Below are 26,226 nucleotides of genomic sequence, written 5' to 3'. Positions count from 1 at the left end.
CCGCCTGTCAAAACAAAGGCCCGCCCACATTTAAATCAGGCGGATGAACCACAGTCTTGGCAGCTTATCCATATCACCAAGATATAAATCAGGCCCATAATCATTAAAATATAATCCTTAAAAAATGGAAGTACCGGCTGTCTCAGAATGCTGACAATCTGAACTATACCTAGACATAAAAGGTTACTAATAATCTTGAAGCAAAGATGGAACAGATGTGGAAGTTACTGGACATGCACTGCTGATCAAAGTTTATTTAAACAAGCAGGTCTAAAAATATTTACGACAATGTATATTTTAAAAGGCATGCCCAATAACTGATGGTATGAGATGTCCTAAAACGGAAAAATAATTTTTTAATGACTCTTGTGTAGCCTTCAGCGAAGTATATTGGGTAAATTAAGACTGTGTGTAGTATTTAAACTTGAAGGCAGACTAGGTTCCTGTGACACTAGTAGTCTTGGCCAGCCACAGTAATACTCAAGCTGTCCATTAATATGAACACTGAACCAAACACTTTCGGCTGAGCAATGACAGTCCATAGGGTCTCATCCTATGGCTTTCATGAAAGTTCAAGTCGAATGAAGGAGAAGTCAGCAAGAAGAATCTACGAGCCTCTGGCGAACATTTTTGTCTTCTTTGGAAGCCTGCGCGCCATTGGCTGTGGACACATCTGCAAAGGCAAGAAGGACAAAGTGAATTTACTTGCCGAACTAAACACCTAAAACATAACTTGCTATACAGACTCTTGTATTAAGTGAGGAATTTGATAAGTATGGTATGTTAGACATCAGTTGACGATTTAAGAAACCTGATTATCATTTTAGTTTGAATGTCATCTCATCTTTACATGACTTTAAGGTTTGCTTGCTGCCATTTTACCAGATTTCCAAGCAGCACTCTTAATTTAAGTATTGCTTGGTCAGCAATTTTGGTTTTATTATATTTTATTTATTGTATCTAATTTTAGTCCATTGGCGCTTTTCATGCTAACGTGGTCATGGGTCACTTTTATTTTAGCTCATTGCACTTTACCCTTTCTGGCAGTCCAACCGCTGGCTCTCTGGTTCGCTGCTATTCTCAGACAACGGACCCACATTTAGGCTCATCCCAGAAGCTGGCACCATTCGCCCCTCCACCAGACAACAGGCAGAAGGTGTGCACTTACAAGCATAGCCCTATGCATTTGACACATTTCTGATTTACTTCATGCCTGAATACACCTACAAGTTTGCTGCAACGAGTGGGGTACCCATACAAGCCTCAAGCAGGAAATCTAAAGATTTCAACAAAGGCCATAATGTACACATGGGTGCTCAACCATGTGCAAGAAACAGAGTAGTCTCTTATGCAACAGCTCAGGCTAGTGCTTGGGCCATACCAGTGATATGGAATGTCACACCAACCCTACAATGCAATGTGATGTTACTACTCCATGAGCAAGAGCCAGTATATCACTTGTTGGAGGTGTTTGCATGTCATGGGCAGAAAGGCTGGAAGTAATGCTCCCTTTGGTTACAATAAAGGTAAAGTAGAGCAGGAAGAATACAAAGATGTATGTTATCTACTTCCAAATCTACTTTGCAGCACCCAAATAACCCCGAGGAATTAATATCCTCATATTTAGTTAGTATGGATCTAGTCGGTGGAGTGAAAGAGGCAGATATTCGCTCATGAATTGACTCTGAAGTCAGTTATTGGATATGCAGTATCTAAGATTTCTGGCATTTGGGGTCAAGGTATTTAGCTCATGCACTGAATTTTCTTCCATGCAAGCCACTTATTTCAATATAAGGGACACGGTTTCCAAAGCAACTGTCTCCAGTGCTGAACCTGCCTTTCTTACAGTGAGCGAGTATTCATGAGCTGTTTCATTGGGCAGGAAGACTCGAGGACTTTTCAATCGGTGAGGAAGCCATCGGAAGAAATATCTGGCCAGGTGCATCCAAGCTGCAGAGGCTTGCATAAGTTATGTAGGGAGTTATTGTAGCTTTAATATACCACACAGCCTATGCTTTCTATAAAGGAGTCTGTCGGCAATAGTCTGTGTGAGTGGGACAAAAGGAAGTGTAGGGTGCAGGTGCCATACAGCAGGCTCAGGAGATTATTTGCAAGCTCGAAATCGATCGTCCACAGAACCATGCAAGAAAGCATGCAGCAGTGCAGGGCGGTATGACGGAGACTATGGGGCATAATTGTGACATTATCACGCAGCACAGAAAGTCACCTTGCTGCGCTGTGTGATAGGGAAAAGGCAGGTAAGTGCTTTATTTAATATAATACACAGCATTCTGTCTTTTCCCAATGTGCTGCCTATTGCCAAAGCAGGAACCCTTGCACCATGGCACCATGGCGCAATGGCTCCTGTGTTGTACGCAGGATTGTTTTTTGTGCAGGAAGGGGCACCTTCCTACACATAAAAAATACCATGAGGCATTTTCCTATCTCCATGCAGCACACATTGAAAGAGGAAGTAACAAGGATAAATAAGGAAAATGCTACTTACCCAGGATGCATCTGATCTTGGCATATAGAGCTGTAGAGTCATATGCTGTGTATCACCGAAAGGAGTCACCTACCTCGTGACTAGAAAGACTTCTTAGAAGAAAAACAAAGAGCAAATATCCGGACCCTACATTAGATGGCGATCTATGCACAGCATATGATCTACAGCTCATGTGCCTCGAACAGATATTTCTTCTCATCACGGCTTACCTGGGGAGGCGTGGTAGTCTGACGCAGTCCCAGGTTTATCACTGATGGTAAATCTTACAATGGGGCAAAATCCTCGGGTGGTGCATGGGAACACCCATGCACCACACACAGAACGCCTGGCTGGGGCAGAGGAGTACAACACATCAATTTGTGCTGCGTAACAATCGACATAAGGTTGCCTTGCGTGGCAGATCTAACTTAAGAGTTGTGGCGCTCCTGCACACTGTTGCATGGTGCAGCGGTGGCACAACTCCTACATAAATATGCCCGTATATTCAGCTTTCTGGGGAAGCCTTTAGGAAAGGAATGTCATCAATATTAGTTAATGTGTGGTGGAGTGGGTGAGCAGTCCGGAGACAATAAATCTACCATTAGTAGATAAACATGCTACCAAGGCATTGTAGATCCTAGTCAGAATGAAAACACCTTTTCTGTATCCACACTGTGCAGTCCAAAAAAAAGAACCTACTCCGGTGACAAGTTCCTCCTGGAACCAAAATGTGTTTCTTCGAAAAGGAATGTTGAACCCTTACCCACCTTTATGCGAGGCTTCATCATTGGGTCCACTCTTCACCTTGGTCATAACTCTTTGTGGGATGATCAAGACCTCTTGAATAGCTGTTGGATGAGAATGGAGAGGGTTTACAGTAATACTATGGTTATTTGGGGTGAAAACTATTCGACACTGAGGGTGGGTGTTTTAAAATTTCGTAATAAAAGTGCATTCGTAACATAAGCTTAAAGACTAAATTAACCAAGGGCTATTAGGACTCTAGATTCATCGTCAGCAGCTTTCTGCACTTCAGTTGCCTAAAAAAGGTGATGGATATACATTAGGACAAACCCGTGGTGTGGAAATCCAGCTACCTACCCTACATTCTAGTGTAATGTTATGTGGGTGGGGAAGTAAAGAATACAGGTACAAAATCTGTTGCCAATCAAAACAGATCTGCTTTGTCCTTGTATATTTTTTATTTTTGTGCGCTATACAACCAAAAAAACATGCAATTCTTAAACAATAAGTTCTCCTGGTGGATAACTATTAGCAGACCTGGCTGTGGTAGGTTTACAGCTCTTGGACTGAATGATCTATTCGATTTGAGCAGCCCCCAAGCTGAGCAATTTGTTTAATCCAACTTATTTGGAAATTATACTACTAATGATCCCATAAAGAACTAAAAATCTAATTATGTTGATACAGAAGGTGGGCCTTGTAAATTGGTTCATTTAAACACGAATATCTATACAGTATTCTTGTTCAGGAGGGTCTCTTTCTGACCTCCAGTATTTTGCTTTACCCCTTTTGTCCAACAATGCCCATGCCTATCAACCACTGCTTGTATGAGGGTATTTGTGATTTATTCCCAGTATTTTTAGCTTTGACGTTAGCCAACACTTTTAATTTTACTAAAATGATATATATAATGTACTTACTTATAAGGGCTTTCAACCAGCCCTCTTCAAGCATCGGTCTGTAGTGTCATTCACATTTTTCTTCTACCCATCAAAGCATACAGCAAGGGTCAGCCCACTTCAGCCACTGGCTAATATCACTCTGAATGACAGTATTCTTCCCTTTTACAAGGAGCACATGCACATGCACATATAATGCAGTTCTTTTCAGTGGCGACTGGAAATTTAAGCAGGTGGGGAGGCAGGCTACACACGCGCACGCATACATACATACACATACTCACCCATCTAGATGCACACTCACTCACACCCATACTTTTACAGGTATGCATACATAGAACCACCATTCATAAGCACACACACACGCATTCACTACAAGCACATACTAATACCCATACATTCATGCATGCACTCACAAACAAAGAAAACATTTGAAAAAATAGAAGAACTTACTGGGCTCAGCTGAGGCAGTGCATGTATCGAATCTGGCTGCATGACCTGAACATAAGGAGTGTCTTTCGGGTTGACCTTCTGTCAGCCTGACAGACACACTTCATGTCTGCAACAAGGTGGGGGGGGAAGGGTCCCTCTGTCCTTCAGGACGGGCCGCCCCTGGTTCCCTTAAGTGCCACTGACTATTTGGCAACATGTGGTTTTAGAGACCCAAACATATTTTGTTCTGTAGCCAATGTTTTTTTTATTTCAGATCGACGTGGGTCCGGCAACTTCTCCAACTATAAAGTTTTGCAAAATCCAGGTGTGTATCAGTGTGGTTTTGCTGTGAATGGGTGTGTGTTGTCAATGGTGGGTGTATGTGTGCATGCTTGTGAATGTATGTGTGTGAGTGAGTGTGAATGTAGATGGGTGAATGTGAGTATGTATGTGTGTGCATGTGTGGTCCGCCCGTCCCTACTTCAGTCTGCTCAAATCACTAGCTGCCACTGGCAAAAACCTTAACAAAACAAAGCCAAAAGGCTGGCGGTCATTGCCAGAGCCAGTGGGTTTCTAATGCTGGTTTACTAATGGGACAATTCTAAGTCATATGAAGAAAATTTCCTTTACTTTGGTGACATCTATAACAGTCAGCACTGAGGTGTAATAGATTCTGTAAATCACCCAGTCAGGCCAGTGTTTGTGGAGCCACCAACACCTCCCTCCAGATTGCTAAGTTTCCCTAAGTTTTCCTCCCATTTTTCCCTCAGATTTAGAAGGTTATTAGGAGTGTTTCACGTTAGTGTTATTTTTGTTTTGGAGATAAGTTCCTTCTTCAAACATCTCAATGAGAATCTGGGGACTATACTTTGGGATAAGCTTTGGGCACATTTGACTCTTTTCTAGTGCATGTCTGAGTTGCAGGTATTTTGTAAAATTGTAGTTGATGTAATTGTGTGGTGAACTCTCAATATGATCTTACCCTATATGTCGCTTAGAGTAGATATTTGTATGCTTTAGAACCGGTGAGCTGTGTGGTATGTTACAGACTCTTTTGCCCTTGGTTCACAAATGACGATTTAAATAGGAGGACCCCCTTGGAGATGGGACGTTCTGAGAGAAACAGGAAAACCTTACTGCTACTCATGTGCTATGTCTTCCTCTCGAGTGAGCCCGTCACACTTAGATGGGAACCTTCATTTTTACACATTTACTTAAAATGTTGCCAATTCTCGAAGCTCCACATCCTGAGGCATGTTGTCGGTGTCGGAATGGCCGTTACTGGTTTCATTTGACATTTATTTAGCAAACATATGTTTCCAAATATTAAAAAATCCATATGCTGCAACTTGATTGAATAGAAATGTCTGTAACTGGTCATCTGAAAATTCCACAAGATAGCAATGGCAGACAACAAATATGAAAAGGAAATAAGGAAAACATGTGCTTGAGATCAGCTGGGCAACCCATACAAGAAAAATGTAGGAGCCTGTATGTTTTAAACAGCTACTCTGGCTGATGTTCCTCATATCATTGCTGTAGGTCATTGAACACCACTGGGGCAAATCAGGATCACCAACCCATTTCCACAGTCTGGCTCTCTGGAAAAGTGATCAACATGGCACAGTCATTCAGCTTCCGGCACTCCTTCCTCTAGGTTGACCTGGAACTCTGCACAGTAGCTTCTGGCAAATGAGCAATCAAAGCTGAAGAGCATCGCTGTCTGCATGCTGGACCCTATCATGGAGGTGGCTAAAGAAATTACAGCCTTAGGTCTGTAGTGTGGCTCCTGTACGCAGAACCCTATGCTAGACTCAGGTTGGGGAAGTTGGTCTCGAGAGGCTTTGGATTATAACGTGGCACCAGACAGAGATGACCGTTATTGCCGCTCCTTTTCGCCATGGCGATAGAGCCCTTAGCGGTGGCCCTCAGAAAGGAAATGGCGACCTTTGGGATCATCTTTGGAGAGGTTAACCATGTGGTGTCTATGTATGGGGAGGACACACTCGAATACGTGGGGCAACCAGTTTGAGCGATACCGATAATAAAAGGCATTCTTGGAAAGTTCGGAGAGGTGTCTGGGTTGCGGATTAATTCTAGGAAATCTAAACTGCTCCCATTGGGGATCCTAGCTTCGACTCCCATAGAGGGTCTACCAGAGGTGGGATTTCCCTGGGTCGGGGAGCACCTAGATACATGGTTAGATTAGCGAAGACAGCTGAACAGTACTTGAAGTATAACATTTTGAGAATAATTGAGGGACTCCGCGGATTGGTGCAATTTTGGCAGGAGCTGCCCTTATACCTTATGGGTAGAATCGCTATCATTAAAATGATTGTCCTACCTGGGTGCCTATACATGATACAGCACTCTTTCTTTAGGAACCCTCAACGATGTTTTAAAATGCTAGATAATCTCCTTATAGATTTATTTTGGGGCACCAAGCGTAAAAGGGTTAGTCTGACCACTCTTCAGAGAACCTGGCAAAATGGGGGACTCGAGGTTCCCTGTTTAGAATATTGCTATGTGGCATCACAGCTACAGCACGCTGTATATTGGATGGAGGATGATAGTAACTGGGGAAAAGGTCTGCTGGCGGGGACCTTTGGAGAAAGCACACTCCCAGAGCTGTTAATGATGGGAACACGTACCTCCGAAATGCCGGTACATCATTAGACATGTGGCGGAGATATGGGAACTTGTGATTCAGAGGGTGTTGTAAAGGGCTTCTTATGCCCCGGATATGTCCTTAAGGTTGAGTCATCCATTTTGTCAAATCTCTGCATCTATGTCGGAGCGCAGATTGCAGGAGGGGGGCTGTTTGACCATGGAGGACTTGTATGTCAATAAACAGTATATCACCCACAAGCAAGTAACAGAAACTTTCGGTTTGTGCCCGGGACAATTCCTACCATATGAGAAAATAGCCCAGGTGTCCAGGGAGTTGTGGCCCATGTTCCCAGAGGAGCCCCGGGCCTCTCACGTGTTACAGACAATGATAGTTATGGCTAAGGGATGGAGATTGGTGTCGCAGTTATAATCGGGCAATCCGAGAAGACAGGACGTTTAGGCACTCCCGATTCAGATGAGGTGGGACGAATTGACAGAGCACCCCATAATAACGGACAAAGACTGGATTAAGATTCATGAAGGGGTTAAACAAGTGAGCTCCAACACCCGCTTCAAATTAATACAATTTAATTGTATTCATCAAACCGTTCTCCCCTCAAGATATTACATAGAATTTACCCAGACTGGTCGGGTGTTGTCCCAGATGCAGGGAAGAGGATGCTATTTCTATACATATGGTATGGTCCGGCTCAGAATTACAGACTTATTGGATGGACATCCTGACTGCTCTGTGGGGGGCGACGGGGTGGGCAATAACAAGGGAGATCAGGTAGTGCTGCTAGGCTTCTTGCCCAGACCTAAAAACAAAAAGCTCAGTAGAAGATTCATTCTTCTGGGGTTAGTACTGGCAAAACATCGGATAGCGATCTGGTGGTTGAATCGCACACCACCCGAGTGACAAAATAGGTGCAAGATATGAAAGAATGGGGGACAGCTGAGGTATTGCGAATGCAACAAAGTCGGTGTGATGAGAAGCTAGAGGATGATTTACAAGCATGGAGGGCAATGTTGAGAGATTTGCAAAGTGAAGAACCCTGTGGTACACCTCAAAGTGGGGAAACGGAGAATGATCAGGCGGGGAGCAGGCCGGACGGGAATTAACAGGAATAGTAAGATACTTACCCCGGGAACTACAGTCAGTACAACATTGCAGACTTGGGAAGCGAGAATGATACATTAAAAAGGGCACAACCAGACATGGACTGCAGGGGGAGTCTAGTTGAGGGAGGGGGAGGGGGAAACGTTTCTTGTTCTTTATTTCATAGCTTTATCATTAGGCATTTGGAGAATATGACTCGAAAGTGCACCTTGAGAGTGTGGGTGTCAACAGGGGGTAAAAATGATTTGAAGGTTTTTTTTTTTAATACTAAATGATACTACGATGTATATGTATACCCAATACTCGACTCCTTGTATGGGTGTCTTTAGAATAGATGAGCATTATTATATGTAACCGGAAAGGTCTATTCTGTATATGATGCAGTGTTTTCTATTGATAAAACTGTTAAAAAAATATACATTACCATAAGTCTTGTCCTACTGGCCCAACTTACTATTCTGTTACAATGCATAAAAGGAAAACATAATCTACCTCTTTTACACTTCATCCTACATCGTCCACCTTACCTTTCAGATCAATTTTATTTTCTGAAGCCGTTCCAGTTTTCTGCTCAATGTTAAGTTTTGCATCCATCTTTAGCGTTCCTAAGCGGGTTAGCATTTGAACTGGGTCAAATATTTGTCCCCTGCCTTTAATATTCTCTAGAACCTTCAGGCATTTGTAGGAAGTAAGTTCACTAATGTTTTCTTCAAGGTACAGGAGAAAGAGACTCAAGTCATCGTAAAACTCTGAATGGAACTGAAGGACATCGAACGCAGGTAGAATTTCATACACTTTAAGCACATCAGACTTCTTTCTGAAAGGCTTGAATATACTCAAGAGGACCAGCGGCATCAGAATCACATACACAATTAAGTTAATATAGCTGAGAAGCTGGAAGACTCCAACTGCAATAAGTTTGCATTGAATTAATGCAGGAAGCGAGGTGTCATTCTTTAAGATCCCAGATCTGATGTTGCAGGTGAACTCATCAGTCAAAGAGAACACACTGATGTAAAATCCTAAATAGATGCACGCCAGCAGGATAACAAGGAATGTCAACAATCGACAGAAGAGGTACTTAATTATTAGATTCCGGGAACCTTTCTTCGTCTTCAGATACTGCTCCACCAAGGTATATTTAAAGTGGCTTTCTGATAATTCCCATAAACTAAAGGAATAGGAAAAGGAATAGGAAAAGAAAGCTATTAGACAATATGCACATTTTATTTCCTATGACATGGACACATTTGTGAAATTAAATAATTAAATTCAACGTCTTTTTTTATTAAAATACTGTATTTCAGATTTTCTTAACAATAGTACAGAGCAGGCAAAAGTCAACGAGGTAAATTTATTATTATGTAATAATCTACATGATCCATAAAAGATACTACCAGGATAAAATATGACCAGAAAAAAAGACATAGCTCAAGCATAAATGCCATTGAAAGATAACCACACATCATCATATCAGTACATTTGTCTCAGTTATAGCTTTAAATTAAAGCTTAGTTTACCCAATCAAATCCAAAATTGAATCTTTTGTGTTGGGAAGCTCTGGTTACTGTCCACTGCTTATGGATATCGAACAGATATGGCGGTTTAGGATATGAGCATATGACAAGGCAGAGAAGGCGCTGTAGCTTGTATTATTATCTTTTTAAAGGGAGCTTGTGTATGAAGTTTTGGAGCCATGGGGCGGCTGAAGTCTGATTTGCTGGCCCTACATAGTGTGGCCAGAACTTACCAGTGGTATATAAATTGGTAGAAGAAAGAAAGTAATATGGCCAAAGTGGGGATAGCAGGCTAAGTCTGTCATGTGTACATTATAATTCAGAAGAGGTGAATAACAGAGACAAGGATGAAGAACAGGAAGCATTGAATCCAGAACTCAGTCCTGAAAAAAATGTCTGCTGGAAGGAATATGTATAGTAGAATCTAAGGGGAATGCAAGAACAGTATGGGATGTCTGTACCAACTGCAGGTATAGGCAAAGGCTGAAGCTCTTAACCCTCAATTATGTTACCACCTTTTTGTATTTTGTTTTTATTGGCCTTTCAATACAACCAACAATTTACAACAAATTAGTCAATTTCACATGTGTTGCACAGATAATAAATACTACTACAAATCAAACAGGGTATTCAAAGTAAAACATACTATCTAAGGCGGTACAGGGTATTAATCCAGAGTGGATCCTAGCCTAACTTGTGGCCTGGAGCATCTCCAGTATAGGGGGTCAACAGACTGTTTATTTTATAATGTGGAGCTAGTATTCAGATTGTTTATATATACCCTGTCGGGATCTCCCTATCTGCTTAGTCCATGATTATAGTCCCGTGGGCCTGGCCTGACCTGAGGAGTCCTCCCTCTCAGCCCGCAGCGAGCGAGCCCAATCAAGAATCGGGTTCCAAATGTCCTTTGGTCTGGAAGCGACTGGCATTAGTTTGCAGAAGGTTGTCAGTTGTGTATGGTTGAAAGTAACATCACGTATCCAAGCAACTGCTGTGGGCACCTCCTTCTTCCCTCAGTTCATAGCTACCCTACACTAATCTAGCAACAGCAACATGGCATGCAGTTTCCGAGTCTCTGCGGCTGTGTCTCTTACATATCCCAGTAAACCGATAAGTGGCTCATGGTCAATTGGTGTGCCTATTATGTCATGGATTGTGCTAAAGATTATGGTCCAGTAAGTGGCCAAAGGGGGGCAGCTCCACGCCCTGTGCATGAAGGTAGCAGGAGTGCCCTAAATTTCGGAGGAGAGAGGGAGAGAGGGAGAGAGGGAGAGAGGGAGAGAGGGAGAGAGGGAGAGAGGGAGAGAGGAGAGGGGAGGGGTGGCGGATGCGGAACGACTTTAATTTCATGTCATTCATCCAGATCCTTGCAGACGGCTCCATGTAAAACAGTCGTATGAGACACAGAAGGGGAGAGAGAGGGCACCCCTGCCTCATTCCTCGCGTGATGTGGAATGGCTTCGATATCAAGTCATTCATCCAGATCCTTGCGGATGGCTCCGTTTAAAGCAGTCGCATGAGACACAAAAACAGAGAACTGAAACCCATTCTCTCCAGTATGGCAAATTAATATATCCACTTCAGCAAGTCAAACACTTTCGTGGTGTCGATGAGTGCTGCTATTGCCTGTGAATGAGGATGTAGATATTATAGTACTGAAAAAAGATGCGAAGAGTGGTGGATCTCTCCGGGATGAATCCCGACTGATCTTGGCGGGCTAGCAGTGGGAGCAATGGCTGTAGTCTGCCCGCAAGCAGTTTTGCGAAGATTTTAACATCTACATTAATTAATGGTAGTGGTCTGTTATTATAATGGCTTCACGCATTGAAGGCGGTAAAATGCCGGCGGAAGTTTATGCCTCTTCATTAACTGCTATCAAATGTGAGGCCAGTTCTGATGTATAGGCCTTGTAAAACGCGATGGTTAGCCCATCTGAGTCCGGGGCTTTATCTAGAGGTAATCTATGTATAACTTGGACTATATCTTCAGTAGAAAAGGGTACATCGAGGTACTCCCTATGCCCCCTCTCCAGCCAAAGTAGCTCTACAGACTCCATTGATGGCTGCAGATCCTCAGGGACTGTTTGGTACGTGGCCTTATATAACTTGGCGTAAAACTGTGTAAAGCAATTTGTAATGGCTTGTGGGCCCCTGATCAGAGTCTGGTGTTCCCCATGGATCTCGGTGACGTAAGCAGCAGAGCGTGGTGTCCTGAGCTTGTTCGCAAGAGTTTTGCCCGGCCTGTCTCCCTCGCCATACCATCTAGTTTGTGTATACTTGTCCATGAATTTCACCTTGTGCTTTGCTTCCCCCTCAAATTCATTGATTTTCTCTTTCCGTGAAGCTAGTAGAGCAGGGTAATTTGTGGTGTAATATTGTGACTCAAGCTCCCTTATGCTTGCCTCAAGGGAGGCCAAAGGTCCCTGGATTGCCTTCAGTACCCCAGCTTGGCACGTTATGCATTTCCCCCTGATAACCACTTTGAAGGCTACCCATAGGGATGCTGGAGATGTAACTGAGCCAGTGTTTAGAGTAAAGTATTCCTTAATGTCCCCCGTATTTCCTCCTTGAAAGCACCGTTTGGGGGAAGTGTTTAGCTGAACATTCTGTTTGGTGTATTGAGCATGAGCAACCGTAAGAGGCAGGGCGCATGTTCTGAGAGCATTCTGGGAAGATAAGCAACTTCTAGTGCCCACGTCCCCAAGTCACGCGACACTAACCAATAGTCTAACCTCGAACAGGCCTTGTGATGTACTGATATACAGGTACCTTCTGTCATGATTGGGTTAGGTCGCCTCCAGATGTCAGCGAGATTGCTTTGCGAGATTATTACATTTAAAAGTAGTGCTAGAGTTGGGATGCAGTATGTGAGATATCCCCTTTCTGTCAATAGCATAATTTAGCACAGTATTGAAATCACCCCCCCATATTATAGCATCACACCCCATGGATTTAAATTTGGCCCACGCGGTCCAGAAAAAATCTGTACTATCTATATTAGGCCCATATATTGCTGTTAATGTAATCTTCGGCCCGTCAAGCGCCACAAGCAATATTATATATCTCCCCTCTGGTTCGACATTGAACTCGAACATCTTCCAATCTAACCCCAGCGGCACTAATATAGCCACGCCCCATGCATAGTTCGAGTATGTAGAGGAATAGATGTGTTCCCAGCGTTTTTGTTCATCAGATGGATGGGGAAGAGCTCTCCAAGTGAGTCTCTTGTATGAAACATATCTATATGGTGTCTAAGTAGATATGCGTGGACCAGTCTGGTTTTTCTATGGTCATTTAGACCCCGGGTATTCCAAGTTGATAGGTTCAAAGGTGTCAGGATAGTCCTGAATGTGTCCACTGGGATGCCATGTAGTGAGTGTCTAGAATCTCGCCCTCCACAGTTACAGCCCTCTTCGTGGCATCATTAGTGGTGCCTCCAGCCCTCTGAGGAACCTGCGTGTAGACCTTGTGTACTCCGTAACGTCGCCTCATTAAACTGTAGCAGTGCAATTTTTTTCTGACTAAAACTACAACATTAACCTTTCCCTCTTTCCCCCTCCCCCCCACATCAAACTCAGCATTGTGCTCCCGGTGTGGCGCGGAAGCTGAAACTGGGAACTCTCCTTGGGGGCATGGGGTCGCCGGCATACTACCCTGCCTGGAGGCGGGGTGGCCAAGAGTGTGGAGGAGAGCCATTGATTAGTAATCACAAGTTAAAAGTCATCTTCGCACCGTTTACATACTGTAAATGCAGTGCCTACTCCTCATTAATTGCCAATACATATCATCATGCAATCTAACTGCAGTGGTGGAAATAACAGACCAAACCTACAACATTAACTTGCCACTCAGAAGGTCATTAATTGTCACTCAGCCCAGCCTCTGAGTTATGCCCATTCACAGATTTTCCGTTATTCTTCTTCCCTCCCACATGTTTGGCAAACTTCATTGCGGACTGTAAAGTGGTGCACTGAGCCATAATAAGTCACTTTCAACTTAGCTGGATATAATGAAGCATATGGGATCTTGGCCTGAAGTAGGATACGCTTCGCTGGTATATATTCTCTGTGTGCCGCCTGCACCGCTGGAGTGAAATCAGGATAGAATGATATTGTGTTCCCATTGAGATTGATGGTTTCCCGCTCTCTGGCAAGTCGCAGTATGACATCCTGGTCCTGATAATTCACTATCCGAGCTAATATTGGCCTGGGTGTAGCCCCTATTGGTGGCTTGGGGCCTCAAGTACAGTGGGCTCTTTCGCCCGCAAAGACCGTGGAAAGTTCAGGGCCACACAGTTCACACAGCAGCTCGTCTATATAGGCCTCCATTTTGAAGATGGCGGTCGTCTTGGGAATTCCAGTAATCCGAGGGTTATTCCTATGAGACCTAGCCTCTAAATCGTCATTTTTAGCCCTTATCAGGCTGAGTACCTTGTCCATTTGCAACAACTGCTCTTTTGTTTCAACCTGGAACTTGTGATTGCCAGTGTTGCGATTTTCTAACTGATCAAGCTGTGTCTCGTGCGTGCCAACCTGTTTTTTCACTTGCTCGAGTTGTCTATAGTTTTCAGGCTTGATCTCTTTTCCAGCAGTAAGGAATGGAGGTCCTCGCTTTATTCATCTGACTGCTCACCCAATAATTGGTCTGCACCCCCTTCTGATTCAGACTCCGTTAATCTGGTTTGTCTTTTGTTTTGAAAGGTAGGTTTTGTCTGTTTCACATCGTGTTTGCACATGGTGATGTGCAAAATGTATGTGACACTTCTGGGGAAATGGCAGTGTTGAAGCGATGTGACCTCGCAGCATTTGATGATGGTGCTCGGCGACCGGGCGGTGCTCGGCACAGGCCCACTACTCTCAGCCCAGGGGCCGGCCAGCAGTGCGCCTCCAGATCTCGCGTCAACAATAAGGCCTGTTGATGCAAAAACTCTGATCTCTGAGTGTTTATTCAGGTCTGACACCAGCAAACATTCACAGGGCCCTTATCATTCCTGCCGCTCTGTGTGGGGTTCGCCAATACCAGCTTCACCACCCGCAGTGAGTCAATGCGCCTCGGGCACAAGTGTCTGCATGTAGCTCCACACCTCATGCCCTCTCACTGCTTCACCTACGGCAGGCCCGGAGCTGGATCTCACATGGTAGGGCCACGGCCCTGCAAGCACGCACCACACAGGTCTCAAATGCTCACCGTCCTCACTCGCGGATGCCACGCTCCCAACTGCCCCAAAGCGCACTAGAGACCATCAACTCCAGGAAGCCCTCTGCTAACCGCTAACCTTAGAGTCCCGCGAGACGGCGGGTCGCTGCAGCCCCCCAGCCCGTCCAGCTGCGGCTTCGCTCATGAAGAAACCCCCACCCAAGATGGCAGCACAGCCCGCTCACGTCGGAGGGGCCAGCCAAGTGTTGCGGGAGGCGACAGGTCTCTGTCAGGGCAGATCCACCGCCCGATGCCGCTTCTCCCCATCTCAGATGCCAAGACGCTGCAGCGAGCCCACTGCCAGGTCACCAACAGTGGGCCCGGCTCCCGCTGCCTCCCAGGACCGGGGTTTGCACTGCGGCAGGTAGGCAATCTCTGTTGGGGGCTCCTCTGCGATTCCGGCCCGATGCAGCAGTGGGCAACATCTCATGCACAGCAAAGTCCCGCAGGCAATGCCCAGGAGTTTCGGTCGCCTATGATTTTCCTATACCACAGATTTTGAAAGGATTATGGCTTGGTTGGCCGAGCGCGCTCAGCAAGCGGCTATCTTGCAGCGTGGTTAGACCACGCCTCCCAATTATATTAATACATTTAACAGAGGAACAAGTGCTTTTAGTGAACTGCAGATAAAACTCAGAAATTTGCATGACTGGAAGATTCTTTCTATTAATCAGTTTTTAACAGAGAATTCAAACCTCTTTTGGGATAGCAATGGCAGCTATTGACAACTAGTCTTTGGTGCTGAAACAGGCACACTGCACTCACGATACCCCCACAATATTCTGCGGAATAGAAGCACAAGTCTGTTGTCTAGTCTGAACCCACCATTGTGATACACAGGTCGTATCGGTCAGGAGTTGTTTTTTTTTGCATCACCTTCTCTTCTGTGGATGAATGGATTTTCCTACTATAACCAGGGATGATATAACTACATACAAACTGAATATTTTGATTTCTTCCAGTTCAGGGGAAGTGGACCTAGCTCATATCTGTCCTCTTTTCGGGGCCTAACAGGTGAGCAGTTTTTCCTACCAAAGGCTGCCAACTATATTCCTATGATCCTTATGCGAACCCCTAAATATTTTGCTTGTAGGAACCTCGATTTTAGGCTCCTTTCGAGGCTTGAGATCTGTATATCTGACTTATTCCTCGCGCAATCCTGTGAAATGGACACATTTTTCTATTATGTACAAAATTGTAAAATTACAAAAAAAACATTTGTGCAATGAACGTGAATACTATACAACAACTAATGTAAACTAATGTAGCCCCTACACTGTTTACGACTGCACAGGAAATTTGTGAATTGTATAGACCTCTATAAATCTTTGCAATGCGTAGACATATTTCTACATATTTAGAGATTATGTGAATTTGGCACAGAGTTGTAAATATGGAGATGCTAGGCCTAGCTAGACCTGAGAATGGCCAGGGCGGTCCTTGCATTTGCCGCTCCGCGGCAGACTCATTGAAGAGCGGGGGTGCTGGCGAATCCACGGATTGCCGCCCCGCGAGCCGCCGCCGCACTGGAGAGCGGGGGGGTTGGCGATTGACTTTACGACAGCAGGTGAGAGATTGGGGAGGCCGCTGACCCCCCCCTCAAAAAATTCATGCCATCCAGGGCAGAAGCCCCCCACCCCCTTGCTACGCCACGGGATGCTAGTTCGGATTAGGCATTCATCCAGAGAAGGAAACCATGAAAAAATCAAAATGTATGAGCTGTGTGCTGGATCTAGGGTAGACATTCGGAGAAAGCAATAGAACAGAAGGGTTGTAAACACATGGGGTTACCAAACACCAAGGAAGCTCTGGACTTTCAAAGAATTGAAATGCAGAAATAAATATATTACACTCTTAGTGATCATATTTCCTCTTTACTTGGAGCGCTTGAATGCTAGAACACTGCAAGAATGGCTTCCTTTTTTGCTGGGGTGACTAGTGGTGGCTGGCACGGCTCGCGGGTGGTGGGCAGGTGCGTGGGGCTTAGTGTAAAAAATAAATTAACACTTACCTTGCTGCCAGGTCCTGCGCCTCTGCTCCAGCTCTCCTCTGAAGGACTCCAGGAACAGGATGCACAGCCAGGCTCCCCTGACCATTTACAACACTGTAATGCACCATAGTGGAGGAGTCGCCACAGGGGTTGAATAATGTTTGATGGCAGCTAACTCATAGTCAAGGAGCACAAGCGTTTTTACCTGCACACCTAGTTGGCGAGGGTGCCTACTTGCACTCAAATGGTAATCTGTGCAGTCTTTCACGATTGGTACCCTTCCTTCACTCTGAATATAGGAAATACTTCAAGCACTCCATAGGAGGTGGAATTATACACCCAGCAGCTTCAGGCAAGACTGTAATAGCCTTCTGGATGGAGCCCAAGCCTACACTGTGTATTATTTAAAGCACTGATGAAAATTGGTCTAGCAAACTGCGGTGTCTTTAGACCAGACCTACAACCCCAAAGTGGCCCAAATAAAATGTTAGTACGTTTCATCAGCTGAGAAAAATAACTGAAGAGCTCTACGCCTAGGAGAATGCCAGCTGAGTAGATCACAATAGAAATTAGGCAAATATTTCATTGGTAGACAGAAAGATACAGAGAACAAGAGCAGGACACATGGAACCCTACCAAATACAACATTCAAGTGAAAAGCAAAGGACTGTTAGGAAAGGAAACAATACATGATAGTAAAAAGAACGCTAAATGAGAACTGATTTAGTGATAGTCATCAATGAACGTTTGCCAATGTTGTTGTTAGGGAAATAGAAGCTAGAAATGTAATAGTTCCAGATTACCTCACAGAGCACTGCAAACCACAGTGTGTTATGGGTAAAAGGAGAGAAGACGGTGGGATAAACATGCAGCTGGACTACACGTGTTATTTCTCTCCCATATTATAGGAGAACTAAAGCCACTGTGTATAATTACGTTTCTCAAACATAATAGGCACTCTAACTTCCGTAAAATCTTTACATTAAAATAAATAAAACTAAACAAAAACCAGGGAATCAAACAAGTTATAAACGTCGAAATAATTCATTAGAAATGCCAGTGGTAAAGAAGCAGTGTGTTAATTTAAAATGAGGCCTTTAAAAAACACTATGCACTGTGAAATTTGTATCTCAAAAAGAAAATAAAGCATAAAATCGAACCTCTGAGCAAGTTTTTCGATTACAGGAGATATGCTGCTACGGTCACTCTTATCACCTCCTTGGATGGTGTTGGCAGCTTTCATAGCCCTGTTGTAGGCCTTGTCCAGCTCCTCCATAATAAATTTCAGATCAGCGGAAAGGTGTGGAGCGGCGGTAAAGCGCCAGGTCAAAGATGGGAGGTACAAGAGGATTGCCACAAAGAAAAGAATGTATGGAAAGAACTGCAAGGAGAAAGAAGTAAGAGCTGAACACACAAGGCAGGCTATAGAGAAAAGTGCAATTCAACTATTTTAACAATGGCACTTATTTGCAAGTTTTAATGTCTAGTTGTATCCTACTGTAACATACTCTTGTAATCCAGGTCCAATAGTCCTCCTCTGCCTTACTTACAAAGCACCCCCTGGGCTACAAGGACTGCAGTGAAATTCACGCTCTGCCACTAAAAATGTGACATGGGCGTTCCTCACATAGTCCCCAACACTGAGGTCTGTACAACATAAGCTCAATTGTCCCACTACAATAATGACTTACACCTGTAAACATGTAGAAGGGCAGGCGAACTGATAGCATGCTAGAATGAGTTGAATGAATGACAGTACAAGAATTACTACAATAAGCTTTTTCATCTTACTTTCTGCAGTCTAGCTCTCTGTTCTGAAATATCAGAAATTTTTCAAAGGCTCAAAACACCCCAGCCAGGATGAAGAAAGCAGGTTTTGCCAGTTTAAAAAAAAAAGTTTACATTCATTACAGATTTAAATAGCGATACTTAGTGATAAAACGAAAAAATTATCAAATATAATGAATATTGTAAAAAACATGGCACAGTAAAAGTATTGTAAAGAGCAAGGGACAGAGATTACTTAAAATTCCACTGATAACAAGAATAAAATATATCTACTGCTGAAGAAATAAAGATAGTATGTAATAATACAGCATTAACAAGGTGGAATAAAGGTGAAGGAAAGAAGGAAAAGAATGGGTGGAAAGAGAGGAGGAAAAAAGTTAATCAATCTAATATGCAAAGTAATATAGACAATATATAACAAACTGTAGACATACTTTAAAGTGACAAAACAGTACTTAATATAACAGTAAGATCTATAGATAAAAACAGAGGAAGCTAGAGCATTGTAATTCAAAGCGGCGTTCATACCTCAGATGGAGTTAAGAGTCGTTTGCTAGCAAGTAAACTAGAAGTCGATTAAAAAAAGTATTAACTGGAATCCATCATATATCCCTCATTATAACTAAGGAAATTGGAGAAAGAAAATTAGTGTCCAGTCTGTGATTGAAACATACAGCACGTTACCATGATTGGAAAGTAACATCATGCAAATGTTTTTAATTATATGTAATATGTTGGAAAGCAGCAGCTAATAGTAAGTCAATCAATTTGTGACCTTGAAGAAATGTAGACCAATCTGGGGCAATACTACCTGCAAAAAAATTAGAAAGTGAAAAAGGTATACTGACTTTAAAAATCTTGTTAATTTGGCACCATGTCTGTATCTAAAATTATAAAGGGGAAGACATTCAAATAGCATGTTTTAAGTCTGTGTTAGGGCAATGACCAGTCCAACAAGATGAGTCTGAATATTTGGAAAGCAATTCATATTTATGGGAGTAAATAATAAATGGTGATATGTGAAATAAGAGTCTGTAATGTATTTGCAACTCCAGTAGATTAATGAATCTTGAACCAAATTCTTTCCCACAAACTAACAGGGCAACATTTTGATCAGTCTTGTTCATGCTAACTTGAGTTTTGTTTAGACCTATCAGTGGAAGACGGAATGAATGTATAAATAGCGGAGGTCTTAGTATTGGTGGATAATAATGAAAGTAAGTCAGCAGAGATGGGAGTAGAATTTTGGATGAGACAACGCAGACATTAAATGGGTTATAGAAAAGCAAAAAAGCTCATATTGTTTATGAGAGGAGGTAGGTAAGAAGAACGTATCTTGGAATTAAAAAAAAGGATAGGATTCGGGCGTTTCTAATGAGATGGGATACCAAACGGATGATGCCTCTGTCTTTTCAAGTTCTCCAATATACAGGGCTGTTATTAAGTTGAAAGTTATGACAAAGATTGTTGTAGAAAATGAGTAGCAGCGATGTGAGCAGAGGGAAATTAAGGAGATAAAATATGGTGTGAATAAGCAAGAACAGGAGTACATAATTGGGAAATCTTTGTAGTGAATGATAATAATTCTGTGAAATCAAACGGAGCTACTAATGATTTTTCTAAAAGAGACCATAAAGGAGATTGGGAGGATTGATTGAGATGAAGCCACGGCGATGATTGTTTTACGGAGAAAGCATGATGATACGGTTTGAAATTTGGGAAGCCTAGGCCTCCTCCAGATTTAGTTTTCTTTAAGGTTGATAAGGCTATTCAAAGCACTTTTCCTTTCCATAAAGCTTTTGAGAGTAGTTAGTCTATTTCTTTTTAAATAAAGAGTCCGGAATACACGTTGGGTTCATGGAAATAGTATATAGTATTAGCGGTGACAGCATCATCTTGAGTGAATCTAACCTGCCTCACTAAGAAAGAAATAGCAGGTTCCAGCTTGAAATTGTATAATTTAAGGATTTGATGCTAAGATTAAAATCTAATTTGTGTTCTAATAGTTTTAGTAATTCACATTCCAAGATATTTTATTTTACTAGCTTGCCAAGTAAAATCTACACGTCAAATAGTTATTTAGGTCAATGATGATTTAAAAGTAAAATGTTAGTATTTAACCGGTAACCTGATAATTGGTGAATTATTGAAACCTGCTCTAGGAAGGCTGGAAGAGTTTTAGAAGGTTTAGAACATAATGGATTTTGTCACGATAAACGGACATCTTAACATGTTGTTCTCTTATTTGAAATCCAGACATTCTTGGGTCTTGTCAGATCTTGAAAAAATACCACGCTCTCTGTAGATATGCCCGAGCCACATTCTTTACAGAAAGGATTACGAATTCCCAACACTGCCAGAAAACTCCTTTTCAAATTCGTGAAGGAGCTTTCAGCAGCCAGTACTTTCTGCTCTCTCCCTCGCTTTCGCAACTTCAATTTAATGAGCTAGCAACATTTTTTCATAATAAAGTAGAGTCCATTTACCGCCTACTTAACTTTAACATCTCATTAAGGTAATTTTATTTTTAGTGCTACTTTAAATGCAGACCTAGTTGATACATCTCCCCAGTCCACTTCTTCTAATGAGCCTCGACATTTCAGGGCTTGGCTTCCACTGTTCTTGGCCACACAACAATCTTTACTGGGTACTATCAAGTCCGGCTCCCCACTTGACCCTCTTCCCTCCTCCAAGCTTAGACTTCTGGATGAATCAGCCCTTATTGTAATTCTCAACCTCCTTAACACCTCTCTAAATTCAGGTCTTGTTTCTCAGAAGTGGAAACACGCTCTTGTGCTTCCTCTACTGAAAAAGAATAGTCTTGATCCTCTCTGCTGGTCAAACTACCGTCGAATATGCCTCCTCTCGGTCTTCTCTAAGGTATTAAAAAGACATTAACGGGGCGTGGCCTAGCGATCCAACATGGTGGACGCGTGTTAGGCGAGCTCCGCCCAGCCAATACTCAAAATCCTTCATATATCCTGACTCGTTGGACGCATATATTCATAAAATGTCAAGGAGCAGTCGGGAATTGAGGCGAGAGCAGTCGGGCCTGGAGACAGGCCAAGTTCGAGGATATTGTAGCGGCAGGGGCAGCATACAGCTCTGGAGGCCGAGTGCTTGGTTGTGAGGTGGAGCTCCCCGGGCGCCAGCAGAAACAGACGACAACGGGTGCAGGCGGCGCCGGAACACCCTTGAGGCAGTGTACCTGACCGGGCAGAGAATCTGCCCCTGGGGACTGGTGAGGAGGCCGAACCGATCTTTTGGGGGCATCCGAGTAGCTGAGAGGCCCCCGGCAGAGCTCAGATGAGTGTCTTTATGCATCCCCCTCCTTTCCCCACCTCTTGTCTTGGGCTCGGTGGTTACATCAAGCCGCATGGAGGGGGGGGGGGGGGGGGGGGGGGAGTGCTGCGGGCTCGCCGGGGGCTGGTATTGAGTGTAGGGCCTGCGGAATGCCAGAGGCCAGCAGTGGGACGCCTGGGGCTACGCGGCAGCTGGACTGGAAGCCCGCGGGCTAGGTAGTGCGGCCCCACCCCCGGTAGTTACGGAGCTGTGATCTGCAGCACGGGGTTGCAGCGGGTGCTGTAGAATCTCGCATGCCATGAAAGTCCACTGCGCTGAGGGAAAGTGTGCTTACACGGACGTGGGAGGACGCCGTGAACTGGGCAAAACAAAAAGGGGATGATGGACGGAGTGTTGAACAATGCAAGCACTCACCAACTGATCTGGGTTTAATCCATCATCATTATTATTTAGCTCACTCCACCACCCCAGTTCAGACATGGCCATATGCAAATCAGTCTGACCCTATGCCTCATGGGAACAGTCCAGCCCGAACTGCCAAGCCATGTCTTCCCTGGACTGGAAACAAGCATCCAGGGACCGGTTTTTGGCTAATCAGCTGTCATCAGCCAGGCTAGCTTGAATCCAGTGGCAAAGTGAGCAAGGGACCCACGTCTGGGCATACCCTGCGAACTTAGGGCGAACAAAGCAAAACCAAGGGGGACGATGGATGGAGTGCTGGCTTGCCTCTGACTGCAGGGCAGCCTGAGAGCAGAGCTGATGCAAGCCAGCAGTAGCAGTGAGTGAGGATCGTGGAGCTTTGCGCGGTAGCAGGCGATTCTGCATTGCCTCTGGTGGCTCTATTGCTTGCAATATTTTGTGGCTTTCAGGGAGGGAGCCTGGCTTAGACCATCTAAATTATCGTCTTTCCTCTGGTGTGGAATCAGGCCTTGGCACTACAGGTGACGTTGGAACCAGTGCGGTTGGTGCAGTACGCCACCCTAGTGACCAAGAGGATGTGACCGCAAAGCCTAGGAGACACCAATTGGGGGTGGTACCGCAACAGTTCACAGAAGCGGCCAGGTTAGCGCTTGGTGCGGCTTGTGGGCAACAGGGTCCCATCCGAGTCTCACATCTCAAGGCCCCCTGCTAAAGAAAGATTTTGCCAACAGAGTTAGTGGGGGTGACGAGTAGCATATCACAAGCTGAGCGAACGTTGATTGTGCCGGAGGCCTGTCTAGGGGGTTACTGCTCCACCATTCTGAGAGATAGGCGATCTGAGCTGCATAATGACTAGAGATAAAACCGGTCGAGGATCTGCTAAGCAGAGTCCTTTAGATCGTTATGCTGGAGAAAGAACCTCAACAGTTGACCAGGAAGGTGCGCGTGGAGGTCTTCCGGACCGTGCAGCACTTATGGCGGCCATCACACAGTCCAGAGCCGCGCTGGAAGCGAAGATTGGAGAGGTTGGGTCTGATGTTATGCTCCTACAGCAGGATCTTAGGAATGCAGTTGAGCGCATTACTGAGGCTGAAACCAGTGTCTCGGGAGTAGAAGATTCTGTCACTACCTTGCAAAAAAAGTTGCGTCCTTGGAAACAGTCACCAGAGGTCTGGCTTCGCAAGTGGAACAAGCAGCGGACAGGGCCAGAAGAAACAACCTCCGCTTTGTTGGATTCCCTGAAGCATGTGAAGGGGGAGACATGGAACGGTTCCTCACTGGGTGGCTTAAGAGCTGGCTCCCTCCAGAGTCGTTGTCCAGCTGCTTTGCAGTGGAAAGGGCGCACAGGGTCCTGATACAGAAGGCACCCCCTGGAGCCAGATGAGGCCCGTCATTGCAAAGATATTGAATTACCACGACAGGGACACAATCCTGAAGCAGGCCAGACTCAAGGAGCCCCTGATGTTGGAGAACACTCACATCCTCATATTCCCGGATTACACAAGACTGGTCCAGCAGAAGAGACAGTCATTTATGGCAACCAAGGCCCGTCTGCGTGAGCTGAAACTCCCATACGCACTGTTGTATCCCACAAGGTTGAGAGTAGTGTACCAATCCCGGATTCTTCGAATCGCCGAAAGCGGTCTTTAAGTGGACGAATGAAACCGTGAAGATTTGATCATGTACACTGCCCGAGCTGGAATCGGACTCCTCATCCAGTGAGGCCACTCGCAGGCTCCCTAAAACCAAAAACAATCGAACTAGGTGGTCGAGATCCCAACGCCGCTTCAAATCCTGCAGTGATCTTAGCAGATCTACCTCGATACCCCAGCAAGGGGCTTCTGCGTCATAGCTACATCAAGATACTCCGAGATGGGGGGGGACTCTTGACATTTCAAGGGCATGCCTGTTGAACATGGGTAGGTTGTTGGGGAATCATAGGAGGGGGCGGGTAGGGGGCTCCCGTTGGGGCGCGCAAGCCACTCCCACACAACAGATAATTCAGTTGTTTTGAGGTATGGGATGGGGGAAGATGAGGTACACCAGTTATTTATTTGCACTGCGTCACCACCACACAAAGACACAATCTATACACGGGTCCATCGATATCTCACATACCCGGAGACCTTTAGATGGCAGTTCCCATAGATAGGACGCGTCCCCAGGCCGGGGACCTCTGGCTAGTGAGCTGGAAAATTAGGGGCGCCGTAGATAAAATTAAAAGAAGTTCCCTACTCCAAAAGGCCAAACGGTACCGAGCAGATGTACTGATGCTTCAGGAGACCCACTTAATGGGTACTAAGGCCCTGTGTCTCCTGCGCTATGGTTAGATTCAAGTGTTCCACTCCGGCTTCACCAGGGGATCCTGAGGAGTTGCGATTTTACTTCATCGCAGGGTCCTCTATTAACATATCAAGACGTGGACTGACGCCCAGGGGGATATGTTTTTCATTAGAGGTACTATATATGAGGAACAGGTGGATTTAGGGTGTGTGTATGCTTCCCCGCCACTGCAATGGGCATTGGTAGAGCGCCTTACGTCCTTGTGGGCTGATATAACTGAGGTGCTGGCAATAGTAGGGGGTGATTGGAACGATGTAATGTACCAGACCATTGATAGAAAAGAGAACAGGATTATATCCTGCAGTATCACACGGTACCAGATTGAATGCCTTGGTGATGGGCTTGGGATGGGTGGATACTTGGAGGCAACTGCACAGCAAGGAACTAGGATATACGTACCTTTTGACAACCCATGATGCATATTCCAGTCTTGATCATATATTTGTACCGATGGGTGCTGTAGGACGGGTCAGGGTGGTAGAGATTCTCCCAAGGAGTTTGTCCGACCACTCCCCAGTGCTTTTGACGGCTCAGCTGGGCGTGATAAGTAGCCTTTTCGTTGGTGTTTATCACCCTGGCATTTGCTGGATGAACAGTGTCGGGAGTACATGGGGCAGGCAATTGAGCAATATTTGGATACAAATGTGGGTACCATAGCTGAGGCAGCAACCTTATGGGAGGTTATGAAGCCCACCCTGCGGGGGGTGGACATTTCATATTACGCGGCGGCCCGTCGTGTGTGGCAGGAATTGCTTCTGTGGTCGGATGCCCGCATACTAGAACTGGAACAGAGTAGAGGGGAGGAAGGAAGTTTGGTGCGCCGACAGCTGGCCTTAGAGAGACAATCCCATGCTGATATCTTGATGGATGATGCCCGACTCGCTTGGCTGGCGTCCCACAGCAGAATTTATCAATGGGGCAACAAGTCCGGTAAATTACAGTATAGGCTGTGTCAAGGGGCCTTGCAACCCCAGGTTCTCCCAAACATAACGGGAGCTGGATGGGCAGATTATAAGCGATCCATTTCTCATTGCAGAGAGTTTTGCCCATTACCATGCAGAGTTATATACCCCCAGGAGGCTCTTGCAGGAAGACGTAGTACAGCTCTTCCTGGCCGACTTGCCGCTGCGCGATCTCTCAGACGGGGCACGAGCAGACCTTGAACTTCCATTCACCGATGAGGAGAGAAGTGCTGTGCTCGGAGACCTGAACTCCGGCAAGGCGCTGGGTCCAAATGGGTTCCCATGTGAATTCTTCAAGAAATACTCTTCCAAATTAGGGCTTCATTATCTTCAGGTTGTCGAGGAGGCAAGAGATCCGCGGTGCTTGCCTCGGGACGGGAGGCACGTGGTTTATGGTGGTGTTCCATAAACCAGGCCG

At 44.9% G+C, this 26,226-nt stretch overlaps 1 protein-coding gene across 1 annotated transcript in view; it reads right to left on the bottom strand.

The window, feature by feature from the left end:
* Window positions 1-203: 203 nt before the first annotated feature.
* The window catches only part of LOC144771568 (pannexin-1-like), a 105,453-nt gene continuing 79,430 nt past the window's right edge, over window positions 204-26,226 (bottom strand). Inside the window, exons 3-6 of the mRNA XM_078655963.1 lie at window positions 18,153-18,373; window positions 8,818-9,461; window positions 3,253-3,333; window positions 204-673 (exon numbers count right to left, since the gene is read on the bottom strand). Of these exons, the coding sequence (XP_078512089.1) occupies window positions 594-673; window positions 3,253-3,333; window positions 8,818-9,461; window positions 18,153-18,373 (1,026 nt within the window). The 3' untranslated portion in view covers window positions 204-593. The remainder of the gene's footprint in view (window positions 674-3,252; window positions 3,334-8,817; window positions 9,462-18,152; window positions 18,374-26,226) is intronic.

The sequence above is a fragment of the Lissotriton helveticus genome, chromosome 8 (assembly GCF_964261635.1).
Source record: "Lissotriton helveticus chromosome 8, aLisHel1.1, whole genome shotgun sequence".
Classification (NCBI taxonomy): Eukaryota; Metazoa; Chordata; class Amphibia; order Caudata; family Salamandridae; genus Lissotriton; species Lissotriton helveticus.
Note: the sequence above shows the minus strand (reverse complement) of the source record. Positions and strands in the feature narration are given on the sequence as shown.